Source organism: Mytilus californianus, unplaced genomic scaffold (assembly GCF_021869535.1).
Source record: "Mytilus californianus isolate M0D057914Y unplaced genomic scaffold, xbMytCali1.0.p SCAF_5, whole genome shotgun sequence".
Classification (NCBI taxonomy): Eukaryota; Metazoa; Mollusca; class Bivalvia; order Mytilida; family Mytilidae; genus Mytilus; species Mytilus californianus.
The window spans coordinates 91,704,407-91,724,593 of NW_026262701.1; the positions used below are offsets into that span (position 1 = coordinate 91,704,407).

At 31.1% G+C, this 20,187-nt stretch overlaps 1 protein-coding gene across 1 annotated transcript in view; it reads left to right on the forward strand.

The window, feature by feature from the left end:
- Positions 1–19,683, forward strand: part of LOC127703265 (beta-1,3-galactosyltransferase brn-like) — a 34,792-nt gene extending 15,109 nt beyond the window's left edge. The window contains exon 2 of the mRNA XM_052207783.1: positions 16,257–19,683. Coding sequence (XP_052063743.1) covers positions 16,338–17,393 — 1,056 coding nt within the window. The 5' untranslated portion in view covers positions 16,257–16,337 and the 3' untranslated portion in view covers positions 17,394–19,683. The remainder of the gene's footprint in view (positions 1–16,256) is intronic.
- Positions 19,684–20,187: the final 504 nt, after the last annotated feature.

Genomic DNA, 20,187 nt, shown 5'->3' on the forward strand with positions numbered 1-20,187 from the left:
CAGTCAACCCTTTTGGTTTGCACTTGCATTATGCTTACGCTAAGAAATTCATGGGCTCGTTTACTCTTTTGCTCGCAGTCATCAAAGAAAAATTGAAATTTTAATCAATTTTGTAACGTATGGGTTACCCATTTGTTAATACCTTCATGACCTTTATTATCAAAGAAAAAATGAAATGTTTTGAAAGTTAGCATTGGTGACACTCCCCTAAAAAAAATATGGGTCCCCCCGTCAATGATACCGGTATATAATGCGGGGGTGTTAAACATGTTTGCAAGTCAATCCTATACCCAACCTAATACGATGGTGTAAAACACAAGATAAGAATTGACTATAAAATAGTTGGAAAGGACTTGACTCGTAATCGAATGCATTCGGCAAACAATGGACAGCAAGCTCATCTGGTTGTTTTCGTTTAGGCGAACTTGGATCATCATCTGCATTTAAGAGAGGCTCAAAATCGTGAAAGTAAGAGATATTGAAGTTTTAGTGGCTGTAATATATATTTTTTTAACTTTATTTCATCTGGAATAACTTGGAAATTCCTAGTCTTCAATAAAAAATTGCCTTCAGATGTGCGCTGGATAAAACATTTCAATTATGGCTTTTGATGAGTGATAATTTCATTGTTGACTACTTTGACAAGAGTTATAGATACAAATTTACAATAAAACACAGAAAAAATGTGCTGCTGTCATCACGAATACATCAAAAAGACAGGGATTTGTGACGGTTTTTGTCAACGAATTGTACAGTAATTATTTGTAAGAGAGCAACGAACTTGACATATTTGGTGAAACGAACAATACAGTATAAGATGAACGTATTTAGAACGATATCGTCTTTATTTGGGCTTTTAGGGAACATTTGGAGGCACATGGTAATTTTACGTGTAGTTATTTATCATTGCTTAAAGTATTGCTACACAAAAGTTAATGTATGAAAAGATATTGAGCAACGTTTACCTCATAAAATGTAGAAAATTGCAACATGCCTGTGCGTTTGAAAACTAGCATTTTTATCTAACGTTTTTTACAAAATCTGAAACTTACAACAACTTTATAATTGATTAGATAAACAACCATGTTCATGTACACTTTGAAATATACTCACGTAAGTTCTAGAAAGGCATTTGAAATTGTTGTCATCCCAAATGTTGTCCTGATTATCGCTTCGAACGCGCCAACGTCCGGATTCATTTGTATTGGGGTTATACGAGGTGTTAATGGGATCCAATCAGAAAAGTTTATATTGTTAACGGAAAGAACATATTCAATCCACCTGCATGTAAGATTAAATAATATAGCTTTTTTAATCTAACCCGTACAAAAACAAAACGTACACATTAAGATATATCCAGGGGAAAACCACCAGATCCCCTCTCGCTTCGCTCAATCGTGGATGCGTTTAGCATCATATATACAAAGACAACTTTTCGACAATTTACGCTCCTTGCGGTCTAATTATCTTGGATGCCTAGTTACGTGTAGCATTGCCACTTAAATAAAAACAGGTCAAAATATGGTAATTACACGCTTTGACCAATAATTGGTACAAGGAATCTTGTTTTCTAATAATTAAGTTTGGTCACACCTGGTCTTTCACGTTCAATTTATTAAAAATCAACAAAATTATACTTTTTTTCAAAAAAAGGTGAACTTTTTCAAGTAATACTTTTACCTTACTGGACTTTCTGATACACTAAAGATAAAGTGTCAAAATACAGTGATATATTGAATTGTGACCATGATAGATACAAAACGTGATTTTTTTAATGATTTTCATAGGATTGTGTGTCGCCCTTTGTGTTTTCTTAAAAAGTACTGCATTTTATAGTGCACAGTATTATTAAGGAAGTTGATTCATTTTGACAGACACATTTCTTCTTTTTGATTTGTTCCACCTTTTGAAAATACAGCAGATTTTTCACAGATTTTGAAGTAGAATTACACTTAATGGCATTAACGATCCGATCGCAATGCTGGTATTGTATGTAGATATTCTTTCACGATTACTTTCCTCGATATACCGAATGACACCCGTTGTCTCCGTCTTTTGCCATTCCAAAACTGCAGCTATCTAGCCTTGACACTACAAAGACTTTGTTTGCCTCACTTAGTCTATGGCATTGCACACGATGTTAGTACTAGTTACACGACGTTCCCAATAGTAGAGAGGTTGAGATTAGAAACTTGTACTTGTACGGGTATTTGTAGCCACACGTACACGAAGAAACGTCTAGATTTTATGTTGAGATTTTGCTGTCGCACGTGTACTGGTACGTGTACCTAGACGTACACGGAATAAATATCTAGTGCTTGCATGAGATTATTTTTTACGTGTACGGATACTTGTAGGACTGAATTGCGGTCTTGAAAACAACAATTTCATTGGCTGGCTTATATCCTCACTTTCTTCTAGCTCAATGTGTCTTCTGCCGAGATTCTCTTTTTATCTGCTATTGAAGATGACGACGAGTTGGTCCTTATTTTCAACTGAAATAAACTAGTCTCACGGCAATGTATACAATGGAGAAAAAAATAATTTGGAGGTTCTCACTAATGAACAATGCAGATTTATGTTCCGATTTGAGAAACAGGACATTGATAGACTGCGTGTTGCTTTGGGAATCCAACCAAAAATTGTATGTAACAATGGAACCGTGGCAAGTGGCACAGAAGGGCTTTGTATAGTTTTGAGAAGACTTTCATATCCTAATAGACTTAGAGATATCTCTCCAGTTTTTTAAAGGCCGTTGTATAAATTATCTTACATTCTTTCCAAGACACTAGACATCATTTATGACAATACCAGTCAAAATCTAACTTCACTTGATCAAGAGTGGCTGTCTGGAGAGTACCTTCGTACATTTGCAGATTTCATTCATGAGAGAGGGGCACATCTTCTTAACTGTTGGGAATTCATTGATGGCACAGTAATGCCAATATGTAGACCAACCAAGCATCAACGAATTGTGTATAGCGGTCACAAGCGTGTGCATGAATTGAAGTTCTAGTCAGTTGTTGCACCAAATGGACTAGTGGCGAATTTATTTGGGCCAATAGAAGGCAGGAGACATGACTCGGGTATGCTGCAGGAGAGCGGTCTCCATATTCCCTTTATGGTGACTGAGCGTATCCTCTGAGGTCCCTTTTGATTCCGACAAACAAAGGAGCAGCACTTACTGCTGAAGAACAAGAAATTAATAAACTCATGTCAGCAGTCCGTGTCTCTGTTGAATGGATATTTGACAAAGTCCTTTCCTTATTTGCATTTCTTGATTTCAAGAAAAACCTCAAGTTGTACTTGCAGCCAGTTGGCAAATATTACGTTGTAGCAACTATATTCACCAACTGTCATACTTGTTTATATGACAGTGAAACAGGAACATTCTTTGGGTTAAATCCACCAAACCTAGAAGAGTACCTCCAATAGGCATAAATGTATATGGACATTTGCGTTTTTTCATTGATCAGTAGAATGGATTCCATTATCTTAATAAATAGCTTTTGTAAAAGAAGTCTCCTTGAAAGTTTTTTTTTATCTTTATTATTTGATGTGATGAAATGAGTGCAAATTGTGAGACTTCCGATCAAAACGTTTAGTTTCTGTCCTGATAGATTAAGAAAATATAAACAAGACGCCACTTAATACGATAATTTTGACATTACTTGGCCATAATGCAAGATTATAATTAATATAATTTCAGAATGAGAGTTCTTATTAATTTGATAGTCATCTTGTCCCATTACTCTCAATAATTTCTGAATTTATAGAATTTACTAATTTTTCAAAAAAAAATCAGAAAAACTTAAATAAATCCCACCCCTTCCATCCCCTGATAAAGAAATTAAGACGAGAATTTAGAAATTGTTATTTAATGGTTAAATAAGGAGGAGGGTTCAATGCTCACAAGCAAATTTAACCCTTTATGTGCCTATCCCAAGTCGTGACCTTGTAATTCTGTAGTTGACATATGTTGCTTCCTGCCTTACATGTATTTTTTTTCTGTTGCAGTTTTTAGATTAAATCAGGCTGTTAGTTTTCTCTTTTGAATTGTTTCATATTTTGTCATGTCTGGGCCTTTGACATATGGTATGGGTTTTGCTTATTGTTGAAGGCAGTATATTATCCTATAGTTGTTTACATCTCTGGTGGATAGTTGTCTCATTGGCAATCCTACAACATATAACTTTAATAAAAAAAAATTTCAGCAACAGTGGCCATCTTGGTTTTTTAAAATTAATTATACCAGACGTAAAGTGATGACTGTCCGGTGGTTTAAATATGGGCAATTAAATAAGTCTAAATAAGGTAACAATATTGTCATTCTTTTCTTCAAAATAATACATTTTCAACAATTTCCAATCCATTCTTATCATCACATAGACTACTTAGTAAAACAATTTCTTTTATTAAGATGCAGTTGATTTTGCTTCGTTTAAGATTCTTTTACAGTTTTGATAAGTTCCATCAATAATAGCTGTTGTTGTTTGTCATTTTCTATCTTCTGTCTCCCCTCTTCCCGTTCATCTCCAGATTCAACTCTACTTTCCTTAGGTTAACGTCTTCCATTTTGATTTCTTTTTCAACTTTTTCAACTTCACATTTATCTTTAAGGTACGACATAAAGGATTCATTACCCTTTATTTTGGTGATCTTACTGGGTGTTACTGTTACACCTTCACTGTCTACAAGAAGAAATAAATGTAACAGTTTTACTTTTCAACATGATATTGTTAAAGCATTTGCCGTTACTTTCTATCTACAATTACATAACCTAATAGTACTAGTATATTTTGTTTTTTTTAATCAAAACAAGGTTTATATATTGTAGCCAGATATTCTCCTGCTTCAATTGAAAATTTATATGACCAACCACAAATTCATAGGAGTAGGTTCGTTAAGGCCCTAAAATGGCCCCTATTCCTAGCTAAAATTTCAAGTTATGATTTATTGGCCAATATTTCAATGAGTCATAAGTTAACACAATGACTAGGTAGGAAATATATTTTTTGTTGAAAAATTACGTATTAGCATTCTTTTCATGACGTCACAAATTGCACACATTTTGATTTTCCACCAAATTCAAGAAAACAGGTAAGTTTCCATTGATTTGTTGGACTGGACAAATAGAGTGCATGCGTCGACAAGAAAGATTTTTTTTATCTGATTTGAATATTTAGTTTGCGCTCTGTTTCCTAAGCCTAAATTTGGTAGAAATCGACTTTCTTACGAGTCTTTTCACCAACTTCAAATTTTTTACCAAACTTACTCCTTTGAATGTAACCTTTTATATTATAAAGCTTAAGCTTGTGTACACTATATAAATACATGTATGAACTCTATGTGACAACAAATATTAACGTTGGAGCGCCTACAATCTTAATCGTTACTGTATCCTTCTCAATGTTATAGTGAGGGATAAGATTTTTGATAGTACTGTACAAACTTTATGTGCCTGTCCCACGTCAGGAGCCTGTAGTTCAGTGGTTGTCGTTGGTTCATGTCTGTCATATTTGTTTTTCGTAAATTGTTTTGTTATAAATTAGGCCGTTTGTTTTCTCAATAGAACTGTTTCATATTTTTCATGTCGGGGCCTTTTATAGCCGACTATACGGTATGGGTTTTTCTATTGTTGAAGACCATACAGTTGCCTATAATTGCTTACATCTACTCCATTTGCACTTTGGAGGATAGTTGTCTCATTGGCAATCATACCACATCATCTTATTTTTATATTATTTTATATCATTTCAGGCTGCTATATATACCTACTACAAATTGATGAGTTTCTTTTTATTTTGCATGTTTTATTCTAAATACATTACAATGTATACAGCCTACCATTTGAGATCTTAACTGGGGTGAGGGCTTCCGTTGCCCTTTTTCTGATAAGTTTTGCAGATTGTTCATCCTTGTCCTTCTGTTGAACTTTTTCCTTCTGTTCTTTGTCTTCTTCTTCAGCTTAGACGGAATTTCTTGAAGAAGTTGTTGTTTTTCAGTGTATTCTTCTTCTGTTCCAGATCTACAATGTATTGAGAATCTGCATGTATTACTATTAACTATTTATTTAGAACTTCAATCAAGTCAAGTAAAGAATTAAGAAAAGGGTTATTCCTGAACAAAAGGCAGGGGGGCATGGGAAGCTCTTTTTTAAGACCACGACCATACATAATATACATTTCTATTTAACTCATAAATCTTACATGGAAAATACAAACACACAAAATTATCTAATTCAGTGCCTCCCATCGGATCCTCCACAACAACCACGATTAATTTTGGGACGTAGATCTTAAATCCAAAGGAAAATGGAATTAAATTTTAAATGTTTGACTTAACTATCTCTTTTGATATATAGTGTTATTTAAACAGATATATTATGTTCTGGAAGGGCATTTGCAAAAAATTACCAGTCTTGAGAAGAAATTTGACATTCTCTTGACTGATATTTATTTTTGCAAATACACCTCCAGAACATGATATATATGTTCAAAATGCAGGTTAGTCTTGTACAAACATGTACACTCTGTCTGATTCAATCTGAATTTCAAGTTTTTTTTTCTGTTAAACATTGTACTTGTTTAAAAAATGTATAAACAAAGTCAAATAATATTTTATTTACCTTTTTAGTGCAATCATAGGTTTGAACGTTGTTTCAATTTAGACTTGTATATATAGATAATCCAGCTGATCTGTAACAATTCCATCTTCATGCCTTATATATCATGTACTGTGTTACGACGCTAGATAAAAACTGACGAGGAAAGGTAACACCCGGCCACCGAAAGCTTTATTATTATAGAGCCTAGGTGGTCGAGTGGTCTAGCGCGTCGGGCATAGTGCTAAGATTTCAAAAACAAAAAAGACGCATAGGTATAATATGCTATTCAAAATTGTTTGCTGGTGTCAATAATTTATATTTCTCGAAAATGGAGGAAAAGACCGATCATAATAAAACATTAAACATAGTGGTTTTCTGCCATGTCATTATGACCTATTATGCCACTCCTAATGTTGCCATGATACCCCGTCCGTTTCAAAATTCTTGACCCGCAACTGAAAATAAATTACTAATATACTTTTAATGAAATGAGTCTTTTGGAATATCGGTATAATGATAAGTGTATTCGATGACGATTTTTAATTATCGAAGGCACTAATTCATGAAATTCAAAATTATTGTATTTTATTTGCGCTTAGTAATCTCCAACAGCATATTTGAATACAAATTTCAAAATGAATATGTAATACAAACAGGTCTTATTTCTCTCTTTCAGAAAATGTAATGTAATTTAAACTTGTTTGAATAGAATTAGTATAAAATTTGTTAAAAGAAAACTTTTTTTAATTTTGTTTTTGAATTTGTCTTTCACTACATCACATAGCATGTGAAGTGTAACAGCTTATAAGCAGTAGTTCACAACACAAAATAAAATCTCATATATGCATTTGATACCGTAACCGTATAAAATCAAATGCATAAATGACATTTTATTTTGCTTATAAACTGTTGCGCTTTGCTGTATTATATTTTAGACTCCATTTATGAAAATCTATAGAGCAGAGAATTTTGATTTATTTATCCATTAATATGTAGATTCAAATAATCTTCACTCCAAATGAAAACGCAGTTGCCAGCAAACAAGGAAGCCAAGGTAAAGTGTTAATCCTTTTCTTCACAAATACATCGAAATGACAATTAAACATTATTCAATTGAAGTATTATTTAAAATACAATATTTTTTGAAATTGAATAAACCATCTGAAAACAGTTATAGATTTGTAAATGATTGATTTATTTTCAGCTTATATATCATTTTTACCGGGCTTCAACTTATGAAGTCAGAGGCGGATTTTTATATTTGTTTCTTTTCCTTTCTGTTTCTTTCTCTTTTTTTGGGGGGGGGGGGGGGGGGGGGGGTGCTGGGCCGCAGCTAAATATATGGTAAATGCATAAACTTTTTTTTCAAATGCCACTCCTAACGTTGCCATGATACCCCGCCCTTTTCAAAATTCTAGACCCGCAACTGAAAATAAATTACTAATATACTTTTAATCTACCATGCAACATATCTTACGACTTCTTTGGACTTTTATGATAAATACTTTGTCTGGCTTTTTCTGTTTACTGATTAATGGAGTATTGTATATGTATATCGCATAAACTCACGTCAATCGTTTTATACCAAAACGCATATTCTTTCTTCAAATCCTTTGCTTTTAAGACATTTCGTGACACATTTATGTAGACAAAAGCGTTGAAAATAATAAATGATAGGAGGGGAGTATTTAGTGCCTTTGAATTTATAAAAATAAGAAAATGTAGTATGAATACATATGATACAACTCTCCACCAGAGATCAAATGACTTAGAAGTTAACAACTATAGATCATCGTATGGCATTTGACAATGAGCAAAAACCATACCACATAGTAAGCTAAAAAAGGCTCCAAAATGACTCCTGACTTCGGACAGGTACATACAGAATGTGGCTAGGTTGAACTATGAATAGAAAATGGAAACGGGGAATGTGTCAAAGAGACAACAACCTGACCAAAGAGCAGAAATAGCCCATGGCTAAACATGTTTATTTGTGCCAAACCCTCCCCTTAACATGTGACAGTGGTGTAACAGTACAACATAAGAACAAACTATAAAAAGCAGTTAAAAGGGCTTAACTCTTCAGTTCAAAAAGTCAGATATTAATACAAATGAAAAACTATATCGTATAAAAGATGGTAAAAAAACATTATAATAAAATAATCAACTCGAACATGTCGAAAAAAGATTTAACCTTGCATTCAAATACAACCCTTAAAACCTGTAAGACTGTATGCCTTATTGTATGGAATGTGTATAACTTTATTATTATTATTGGGTGTTCCTATGCTACACATACATGTTATATTGAATACATGGTGAGGTTGTATTGATTATAAGAACGTTTGCGTATACATTTCATTGTATAATTTAAATTTGTAATCCATTAAATATTTAAATAATACAAGTTTATTTGTTGATAATTTGAAATAAAATTTAGAATGGAAATCGGGAATGTGTCAAAGAGACAACAACCCGACCATAGAGCAGACAACAGCTGAATGCCACCAATGGGTCTTCAATGCAGCGAGAAACTCCCGCACCCGGAGGCGTCCTTCAGCTGGCCCTTAAACAAATATGTATACTAGTTCAGTGATAATGGACGTCATACTAAACTCCAAATTATACACAAGAAACTAAAATTAAAAATAATACAAGACTAACAAAGGCCAGAGGCTCCTGACTTGGGACAGGCGCAGAAAGTCTTTTTTTTTCATTAATTATCTTATTTCGATTCATAAGTTTATAAGTCAGGCGATCTATTGTGCCTACATTTAAAATGAATTATTTGTAAATATTGCGTATATGTAATCAAAATACGTTGACATAATTCTAATTCGATGACTATGAATCAAAGAATGAAAACATTTGTGATGTTTGAACAAGAAATACTGCGAATTAAATACAGAAATTGAATCCATATGTCATTTTTCGTTTTTGTTTTGTGATATTAAAAACTAACAACGAAAACACTTTCGTTTTTCAGTTTTTTGTTTTAAGATATCAAAAACAAAAACAAAAACACTTTTGTTTTTCAGTTTTTTGTTTTAAGATATCAAAAACAAAAACGAAAACACTTTCATTTTTCAGTTTTTTGTTTTAAGATATCAAAAACAAAACACTTTTGTTTTTCAGTTTTTTGTTTTAAGATATCAAAAACAAAAACAAAAACACTTTTGTTTTTCAGTTTTTTGTTTTAAGATATCAAAAACAAAAACGAAAACACTTTTGTTTTTCAGTTTTTTGTTTTAAGATATCAAAAACAAAAACGAAAACACTTTCATTTTTCAGTTTTTTGTTTTAAGATATCAAAAACAAATCACTTTTGTTTTTCAGTTTTTTGTTTTAAGATATCAAAAACAAAAACGAAAACACTTTCATTTTTCAGTTTTTTGTTTTAAGATATCAAAAACAAAAACGAAAACACTTTCATTTTTCAGTTTTTTGTTTTAAGATATCAAAAACAAAAACGAAAACACTTTCGTTTTTTCAGTTTTTTGTTTTAAGATATCAAAAACAAAAACGAAAACACTTTTGTTTTTCAGTTTTTTGTTTTAAGATATCAAAAACAAAAACGAAAACACTTTCATTTTTCAGTTTTTTGTTTTAAGATATCAAAAACAAAAACGAAAACACTTTTGTTTTTCAGTTTTTTGTTTTAAGATATCAAAAACAAAAACGAAAACACTTTCATTTTTCAGTTTTTTGTTTTAAGATATCAAAAACAAAACACTTTTGTTTTTCAGTTTTTTGTTTTAAGATATCAAAAACAAAAACGAAAACACTTTCATTTTTCAGTTTTTTGTTTTAAGATATCAAAAACAAAAACGAAAACACTTTCATTTTTCAGTTTTTTGTTTTAAGATATCAAAAACAAAAACGAAAACACTTTCGTTTTTTCAGTTTTTTGTTTTAAGATATCAAAAACAAAAACGAAAACACTTTTGTTTTTCAGTTTTTTGTTTTAAGATATCAAAAACAAAAACGAAAACACTTTCATTTTTCAGTTTTTTGTTTTAAGATATCAAAAACAAAAACGAAAACACTTTTGTTTTTCATATTTTGTTTTAAGATATCAAAAACAAAAACGAAAACACTTTCGTTTTTCAGTTTTTTGTTTTAAGATATCAAAAACAAAAACGAAAACACTTTTGTTTTTCAGTTTTTTGTTTTAAGATATCAAAAACAAAAACGAAAACACTTTCATTTTTCAGTTTTTTGTTTTAAGATATCAAAAACAAAACACTTTTGTTTTTCAGTTTTTTGTTTTAAGATATCAAAAACAAAAACAAAAACACTTTTGTTTTTCAGTTTTTTGTTTTAAGATATCAAAAACAAAAACGAAAACACTTTTGTTTTTCAGTTTTTTGTTTTAAGATATCAAAAACAAAAACGAAAACACTTTCATTTTTCAGTTTTTTGTTTTAAGATATCAAAAACAAAACACTTTTGTTTTTCAGTTTTTTGTTTTAAGATATCAAAAACAAAAACGAAAACACTTTCATTTTTCAGTTTTTTGTTTTAAGATATCAAAAACAAAAACGAAAACACTTTCATTTTTCAGTTTTTTGTTTTAAGATATCAAAAACAAAAACGAAAACACTTTCGTTTTTTCAGTTTTTTGTTTTAAGATATCAAAAACAAAAACGAAAACACTTTTGTTTTTCAGTTTTTTGTTTTAAGATATCAAAAACAAAAACAAAAACACTTTCGTTTTTCAGTTTTTTGTTTTAAGATATCAAAAACAAAAACGAAAACACTTTTGTTTTTCAGTTTTTTGTTTTAAGATATCAAAAACAAAAACGAAAACACTTTCATTTTTCAGTTTTTTGTTTTAAGATATCAAAAACAAAACACTTTTGTTTTTCAGTTTTTTGTTTTAAGATATCAAAAACAAAAACGAAAACACTTTCATTTTTCAGTTTTTTGTTTTAAGATATCAAAAACAAAAACGAAAACACTTTCATTTTTCAGTTTTTTGTTTTAAGATATCAAAAACAAAAACGAAAACACTTTCGTTTTTTCAGTTTTTTGTTTTAAGATATCAAAAACAAAAACGAAAACACTTTTGTTTTTCAGTTTTTTGTTTTAAGATATCAAAAACAAAAACGAAAACACTTTCATTTTTCAGTTTTTTGTTTTAAGATATCAAAAACAAAAACGAAAACACTTTTGTTTTTCATATTTTGTTTTAAGATATCAAAACGAAAACGAAAACACTTTTTTTTTTCGTTTTGGTTTTTGAGAAATCAAAAATGAAAAACGAAAACTTTTTTTGTTTTTCATTTTTTGTTTACTGAAATCAAAAACGATAGCAAAATGTATTAAGTGCAATTAAAATTTCATTAGCTCAGAAATTTCCAACATCAATGAATGTTGTATATTCGAGATAGTTTTTTGTCTAAAACATTGTAAAAAAAGGACTGTCAGATATCTTAAGTCGATGGAAAGACCAAACCATGACACTCAAAAATAGACGACAAGCAACAGTCTACACAACCATACTGTGAAGACTGAAAACTGGGTAACAGTATTACATAAATAACTGGGATGATTTCAGGTGCTCTGGAAGGATAAGCAGATTCTGCTCCAGCCAGTCAAAATAAAAGGAACAATAAATATATATTCGATTATGATAAATACCTAGGTTGTTTTTTTTTATACATGGCACACAGCTCTTTTTCATAGTGTAGTCAACTTCGTGCTCGGTCTCAATTAAAGGTTACAGAGGAGGTCAACACGTATGTCTTTTTAAGAGTCTTTAATACATGTCATTATGGATTCTACTTTTTTCGAATTTTTATTGACCAAAACAAATACTTTTATCATTGTATTTCATCTGCAAAATTTCTATGCTACACTTTTTCTTTTTCAAAAAGTCACCACCGAATGTCCTGTATATGCATAATTCACTCATGTAACTACACATTATTTGAATGTAAAGTTGAAATACATCCATAGTTGAAGTTCATAATAGACATCCATTAGTACGACCCCGTACATAAAGTGAAATATTCATTGATATATTCGCTTTGAACTTTCCTTGTAATGATGTATCCACCCGTTAATAACATAAACGGCAAGAATTCTACTGCACAAGATATGCATTTTGACAACAAATGTCTCTTCATTGAAACTCGAGGCCAAATTATATGAAAATCAAACACTTATTCAAAAGCTGATAAAACTGAAAAGAATATTAAAAAATACCCAAAGCCGGGCAATTTATTAGAGCTTTCGATAAGGGAAATATATTTGTAACGGCAAATTTCAATATCCGTATTCTCAAACCAATTACAAAGTACTGTCTATTGGATTTGTGATACCTTCGAGGACTAAGAGTCCACCAGCAGAGGTATCGACCCAATGGTGGAAACACTAGTAAACCAATTTTGATCTGAAACAGTAATTATGGTCTGAATAATTTTAACAGACTGAACATTGAATTATTAAGTCATTTTCAGTCTTTCAGTCAATATTGAGACTTACCTAATGCGGTGAATTCAATACTGTTTAGAGAGTTTGCATGCGGTCAATTAAGATTTTTCAGTCTATTTTCAGAAGGCTCAGTAGTTGTTATTTACCTGTACAAATCAACATCATTCTAAATTGTCCAAAAAAAAAATATTGAACATTATTGAATTGACCTCAATCGAATAATCAGGGCCCGTATGCATAAAGCTACTTAAGTTAAGATTTTCCTTAGTAAACACTTAAGTTAAGGAAACTCCGCCCTTTTTACCTAAGTGGTATGCATAAAAAATCTTAAACTAAGTATTTCCTCAGTAAATTCTTAGTTGGTTTAAGTCACGCCCACACAACTTAAGTGTTATGCATAAAACCCCTTATACTAAGAAAACGCCTAAGATTATACTTAAGTATAAGGTACCTATAGAGCTACCTTAACTTTTCTAAAATATATAAAATCAGTCGAATGTATGCGTTTTTTTGCAGAAATATGGATATATTAGCTCCCATTTAATTGAATAATAAATATATTCAGTGATATTTCGTTTGTTTATTGCTAAATATTAACGATCATTGTAATTATCGAAAGATCTCCTATAATCAACAAAACCAAGAGATAACAGAGGGTAGTTTTATAATTTCATTCTTCCCTTATTTCTCAATCTCGTTGGTGTGTATTCCGAAAAGTGCTCACAGTTTTTACACGCATGGAATTCATGCATTTATTTTTCTTTTGATTTGTTCGTGCCTGCTTACACAAATAACATTAAATGTTAGATTGATAAAATATATCGCCTGGTATCGATTGTAACTTTTAGTAAAAAACTGTAAGAAAGTCTTTAGGCATGCAAAATCCAGTTTTCTTGGGGGGACATCGGTTTAATTTTCAATTTTTTTTTTTCTACATATATTGGGCAAATTTCCCCTAAATTTGTTTCACTAACTGGGACAAAATCAAAACTTTTTAAGACCTACTCCGTGGAATTCGAAGTTTATATATATGATATATTCATTATACTTAATCCGTATTCAATATTTTTTTGTATTTCCTTATATATTCTGCAAATTTTGCATAGAAGGAAGACTTTAACTTTAAATAAATTATGGTGTATCTGAAAGAAATGTATGTTATAACTTCCAATAAATTTTGGTTTTGGTTAAGAAAATCCTTCTCGTCAGTTTTAGATAATTGCTAAAATTTTCTAAAATCTGGCCAGAATGCATGCAGTTTTGAGTTATCTTTACGCGTTGATAACTTTAAAGTGAAATATTCAGAAATACGCAAAAATGTTGATAATACCTTACAGTAAACATATGAATCTAATAATGTGTGTTTTATTAAAAAATCGAAGGGCTTTTGAAAAAGGCCCCTGATTTGCTATGATTTCGTGGAAAATTGACCCTACCCTCTTTTTTTTATTGTTATAAAAAGGAAGTGAAAAAAGTTTCAAATCGAAATAGATTTCAAAACATCTTATCAATATATTTTAGGACTAAAAAATATATTGTTGTCTCTAGAAAATAAACATGCCTTCCATCCAGCAACACCCATAAAAGATGAATGGTCGGTGCCTTAGAGATGGAACAAATCTGTTTAATAAATATGACAAATTGGAACCTTTTTTAAATGAAGATTTTACTATCATATATCATTATTAGATGGATGATTTGCTACAAGATAATGTTGAGTATCCATTTTGAGACTCCTCATGTAATTGAAGTTTTGTTTGCAATAAAAAAAATTGCTAGTGGATAATTCGATTTTTTTTTTATATTTTACATTTATCACGCCATGCATAAGTTGTCCCACTTCTTTTGGATCTCTTAACAATCTCTCCTCATTTAATGTTCTCTACTTATTAAATTGCTTTATATTTGTTATTTTCTCCTATCCCTAAGAGTGACTGACAAATAGAAATACGGTCACTTTGGTCTATTTCCGACCGGCAGTAAAACTCTTGTCAAAGTGGGGCGTCCGTTTTTCCAGGATGTATAAGTACGCAACCACGTACGGTCAGATTGGGATCGTGTAGAGAGAGATTGGTATTGGTTATTTGTTCTCGCCCTGATGATGCATGATATATTTGCCATTGGACTCACTTTGGGCAAGCATCAATACATCAATCAATTTCCTGTCAAGCCCGTTTCATCTCTCCTTTAGTAACAGTAGGGGAAAGTTTTGCATTACAAATATTTTTTCTCTTATGCGTCAATTTTTTATTTGTTTGGACATTTAAAGTGGTTACGTATTTTTTAATTGTTTTACACACCAACATCCATTTAAACCAAGTTAATAAAAGTATGTATTGTTCAATCAATGTAAATAATCAAAACAAACTTTTACACGGATGAGTACATGCGATGAGCTAACATATATCATACGGTAATTAGAGAAAGGTTCCGATTTAAGTATTCCTAAGTTAAGTGATGACTTAAGTAATTTTATGCATACCACTTAAGAATTTTACCTAACTAAGGGAATTCTTAGTGAAATCTAAGTTTAAGGAACACTTAAGTTAAGATGTTTTATGCATGAATTTACCGCAGTGGATAAGTCTGATAATTGACTGAAAGACTGAATAATTTATTGTTCGGGCTTTTCAGATGATGTTAAGATCAAAATGACCGTTTATGATTAAAATTCATTTACTAGTGTTATTACATAAACGCTACTAATTTTGATGCATACTATTCGTATTTCGACAATAAATATTTCTTCATTGATTCTCGAGGCGAAATATTTGAAAGAAAAAAATCGTATTCAAATCTTGAAGAGCTCCTTAACCGAAAAAAATAAAAATATTATTGAAACCGAGCAAGGAATCAGAGCTTGGCAGGACGGGATTATCTTCCTTTTTAAAAAAAATAATTTCCGAAATTTTGAAACGACAAATTTCAATGATACAATATCCTTATTTTCATGCTACCAATGTACCGTAAACTTCCAAATTTCACGACGGGCCTAATGTATGTTAAGTAAAACGAAGTAATAGTATATTACTTCCTCAAATAATTTTGTTTGGCTAATCTGATGTTTTGGTCTCCTGTACTTATGTGTTACACACATGTTCCCTACTCAAAGTCATAGTTTAACCTTACTGTGTGTTGATGTGGATGTGAGACTTTGTTAACTATTTTCTTATTTTACATTGTATGGTATTAAATGCAGACTTTATTTCAGGTTAAAAGCGAAATAGGACATTTGTTTCCAAAATCTACTTGAAGTATATGTTGAGAAAACGGTGTACATCATTTTAGGAGAATGAAAGAAAGGGGTCGAATCGAAATCATCCTGAGCTATATTGTACCTCGTCGTCGCCTAGTCATTCCAATACTCTTGTTGATGGGAGTAGCAATACTAATTTTTGCGAGAGCTACAGGAGAAATGCCTAGTCGAAAAACAAGAAGTGTTCCTGAGTTTGAAGAATACACTTACGAAAGCCTCCTAAGTACATTCCATAATGTTACACAAATTAATCCTCACAAATATCACTATATACATTCTCCAATAAAAATATGCAAAGCAAATGGTAATTCAGAAGATCCAGAACTGTTGATTTTAGTTAAGTCTGATGTTACGCATTTTAGTTATCGAATGGGCATTAGATCAACATGGGGAAACTTTTCCATTAATTCCTTCAAACTCGTATTTCTCTTAGGATACTCTTCAACAATAGAAGCTTTAGTTCAAAGTGAAAATGACAAATACCATGATTTAGTGCAAGAAAACTTTGTCGACGCCTATAGAAATAACACCATAAAAACAATTATGGCATTTAATTGGGCTGTACGAACTTGTCCTGGTACAAAATATGTATTATTTGTCGATGATGACTATTTCGTTAATGTAAACTCAGTAACAGAATTTCTGAAAGTAAATGCCACATTAGAAAGTGATTTATTCGTAGGCTTCCGAGTGGACAATGCAAGGGTATTCCGATATATCGAATCGCAATGGTACATGACAAAACCAGAATATCCCTTCCTTCATTATCCACCATATATTAGTGGCGGTGCAATGCTATTATCGATGAAAACAGCAATGATTTTACAGAACTCATTAGCATACGTCAGATATTTGTATGTGGACGATGTTTACATTGGTATAGTTGCTTATTTACTTAATATTAATCTCACTCATAGTGACCGTTTCGTATTGACCTTCGCGAGTGATAACCTTGACAGCTGTCTTGCGGCCCATAATTATGGATCACCTGATAGTTTGATTCAGGAATGGAAAATCTTTCTCCGGAGGCATTACGATTATACTGTTCATATCTATTCACAACAGATGAAGGATATTTTATACATCAAATAACGACTGATAAAGTATAGCATTCAGTTTGATATTGTCAGCAATTTTAGCTTCATAGCAATTATTGATATTATAACAGTTTCCCGCATATTTTTGCTTTTTTAAGGTGAAAGGAAGGATAGATGGAGAATTTTATATAGCATTTGCAATATCACATCTGTATCAACCAGAGACATCAATATAATCCCAAGAGCTCTGCTCGAGGGATTATATTGGTTGAGGGTTGATAGGGTGTGTGATATTGAAAAAAAAAAACATATCATATACACTTTATTATATAACCGAAGTAGATGTTTTTTTTCACGTGACATAACGTAATATAGATTAGGGTTTGATAAAGCCTTTGCAACCGTGACTGATATCGATGAAGAGACGTCATATAGATTAGGGGATGATTAAGGCTTTGCAACCTGACTGATGTCGATATCATCACGGATGTCTGTTACAGCACGATTCCCATTGGTCGTGTTACACATACAATTTACATGTATTTACTACTAAGTATAAAATAAAAGTAATTATCTGCCCTCATGTAAAAACATCTTGTTTTGAAATATATTTTTGGGGTTACCCATTGACATATATATAAACATAAATGGCAAGATCTCAAAATCAGGCTATTTCAGCTTTTTCCTGCAGTGCTTCATTAACTCAAAAAGTAAGAAAATTGTAATATTGGGACGGATATAGAAAATTTTAAATGTCCATAGCAAATGCATGTGTGTATTTGATATTAAAAACCTTAATTTTTAATTGAATATAGACTTCAGAGTGGGCCATTTGAATAAGTGATTTTTTTACGTTTTGTAAATATAATAATTTTTTTTAAACATATTTAGGAAGATGATCTTACTACGTAACTGTTTATTCAGACAATTGTACCCTCAGTGAATGACATGCAAGTGTAAGGCTGATTGGGTCACTTCTAGGAGGAAACCGTCGTTAAATGGTAGATACAGCAGACAAAGCTTAATTGAAAAAAAATGGTTTGATAAAGCAAAGAAAATAAGATACTGTCAGTTAAAATCAAATTTCACTTGCAGTTGATCTTTTTGATTGAGAAACCAACATTGTGATAGATCTTAGTTTAGTCAAGATACCATTGTAGACCATACCGAATGCCAAAGTCCAGTTACTGTAACTCTTCAGCCGATTTAAGTTCACCAGACCAATATACTTTATATGAGTAAAATTCAAGAGTCCAGCAAAAGTATTACACTGCCATATTTATTAGTTGCAAATGCCATGCAATTCCATACAAAGTTCCTTTGAAATGACTTAGTATTGAGGGGCATTCTTTATTCTGACGTAAATGCTACACATACATTTTGAACAATTTAAATACTCACTAAGTAATTATTGTAATTAATATTCAAAAGGGACATTCATCATGATCAGAAAATGCTCCAATGATTCGATAATCCGAGGTATGACATGACGATTTGATGAGGTGCATTAGTTATGATAAAGGAATATCAAATTAAAATGATTACAGTAACATCCAAATCTCCAGTAATCTTTCTGTTAATGGCTTTTAATTATGCATATATATCAAAATATTCGTAAGTAAACAACTAGTTTCGTTAATAATTTGAAGAATCAATTATCCTTTTGTAAATTATACGACAATAAACAAAAAGACTACAGAATAACATTAACGTGAAAAGCCAAGGCATTGATATTTATAAATTGTCTTTAAATAAGTTTGTTGAACGTATATGACGTTATGGTAAAGATGATATTATAAGCTTATATCCTTTAAAGTCAAATGAGTTTAGAAAGATGATATTCTAGTTGATATTTGTTACTTTTCTTTTTTTTTATAGATTTCTTAAAACAAAGTTTTAAGAAAATGAACATGTGACATCATATGTCATCTACAGGAACAATTGAATAAATATATTGGAGAGTATTTTTATTGTCGAACAAGGGTCAACCCTCGCTCGAAAAAGCATTAAATACACCAAAGTTTATCGTGTATATTTCTTCTTTTCGGAATTGATTATTTAGGTAATTTTGTTGTAATATTTTGTGATTTTTCTAAAACTGGTATTTGGGCACAAAATATGCAAATTAGTCATAAATGTGCATCATGTAAAAATAAAATAACATGTCGGCAATATTCAGACTGTTTCATTTCAAATCTTGATTATTATTCAAGCAATGCAACAATGGTAAATTATGCCAACCTTAAGTTAGTATTTATAAGGTTTTTATGTTCTCATTTTGTAATATTTTTATATGAATTGGCTTTTTGTTGTTTTCTTTTAAAATAAATATATGAAGAAAGAGATTGTGTTACTAGGCTTATTTTAATAACGTTCAAGACCTTTTCCTGAAATTTTGTGTCGCTAGATGCAGGTTCAGTGTTTTTAATCGTTTTCAGCGTTCGAAAAGTTTACAAACGACCTATTTTTTTAATTATTCAAAATGATAAATCATCAATTGTTTGCAACTAATGCCATGCAGAATGTTTTGCAATGTTCTAATTTTCGAATGTTTGCCTTGTTGCAGATTCCGTTATTATACGACAACATCGTAATCATAACTAGTAGCAATTTAAAACATTATTGAAAGTGCATTATCGCGTTACCAGTGAACATCATTATCATCTTTGATAAAAGCCGGGTTTTTTACTCTCCATACCGAGACTACCTGGTTTCTACTAAAATTGAAACAATTCATGTGACCCCCATATAAATATTATACAATTTAACCGGAAACACTTGAAGAGCTATATGACAAAAAGAAACATAAAAGAAATAGCCAAAACCGTCTTATGCCAAATTTGTCTGAG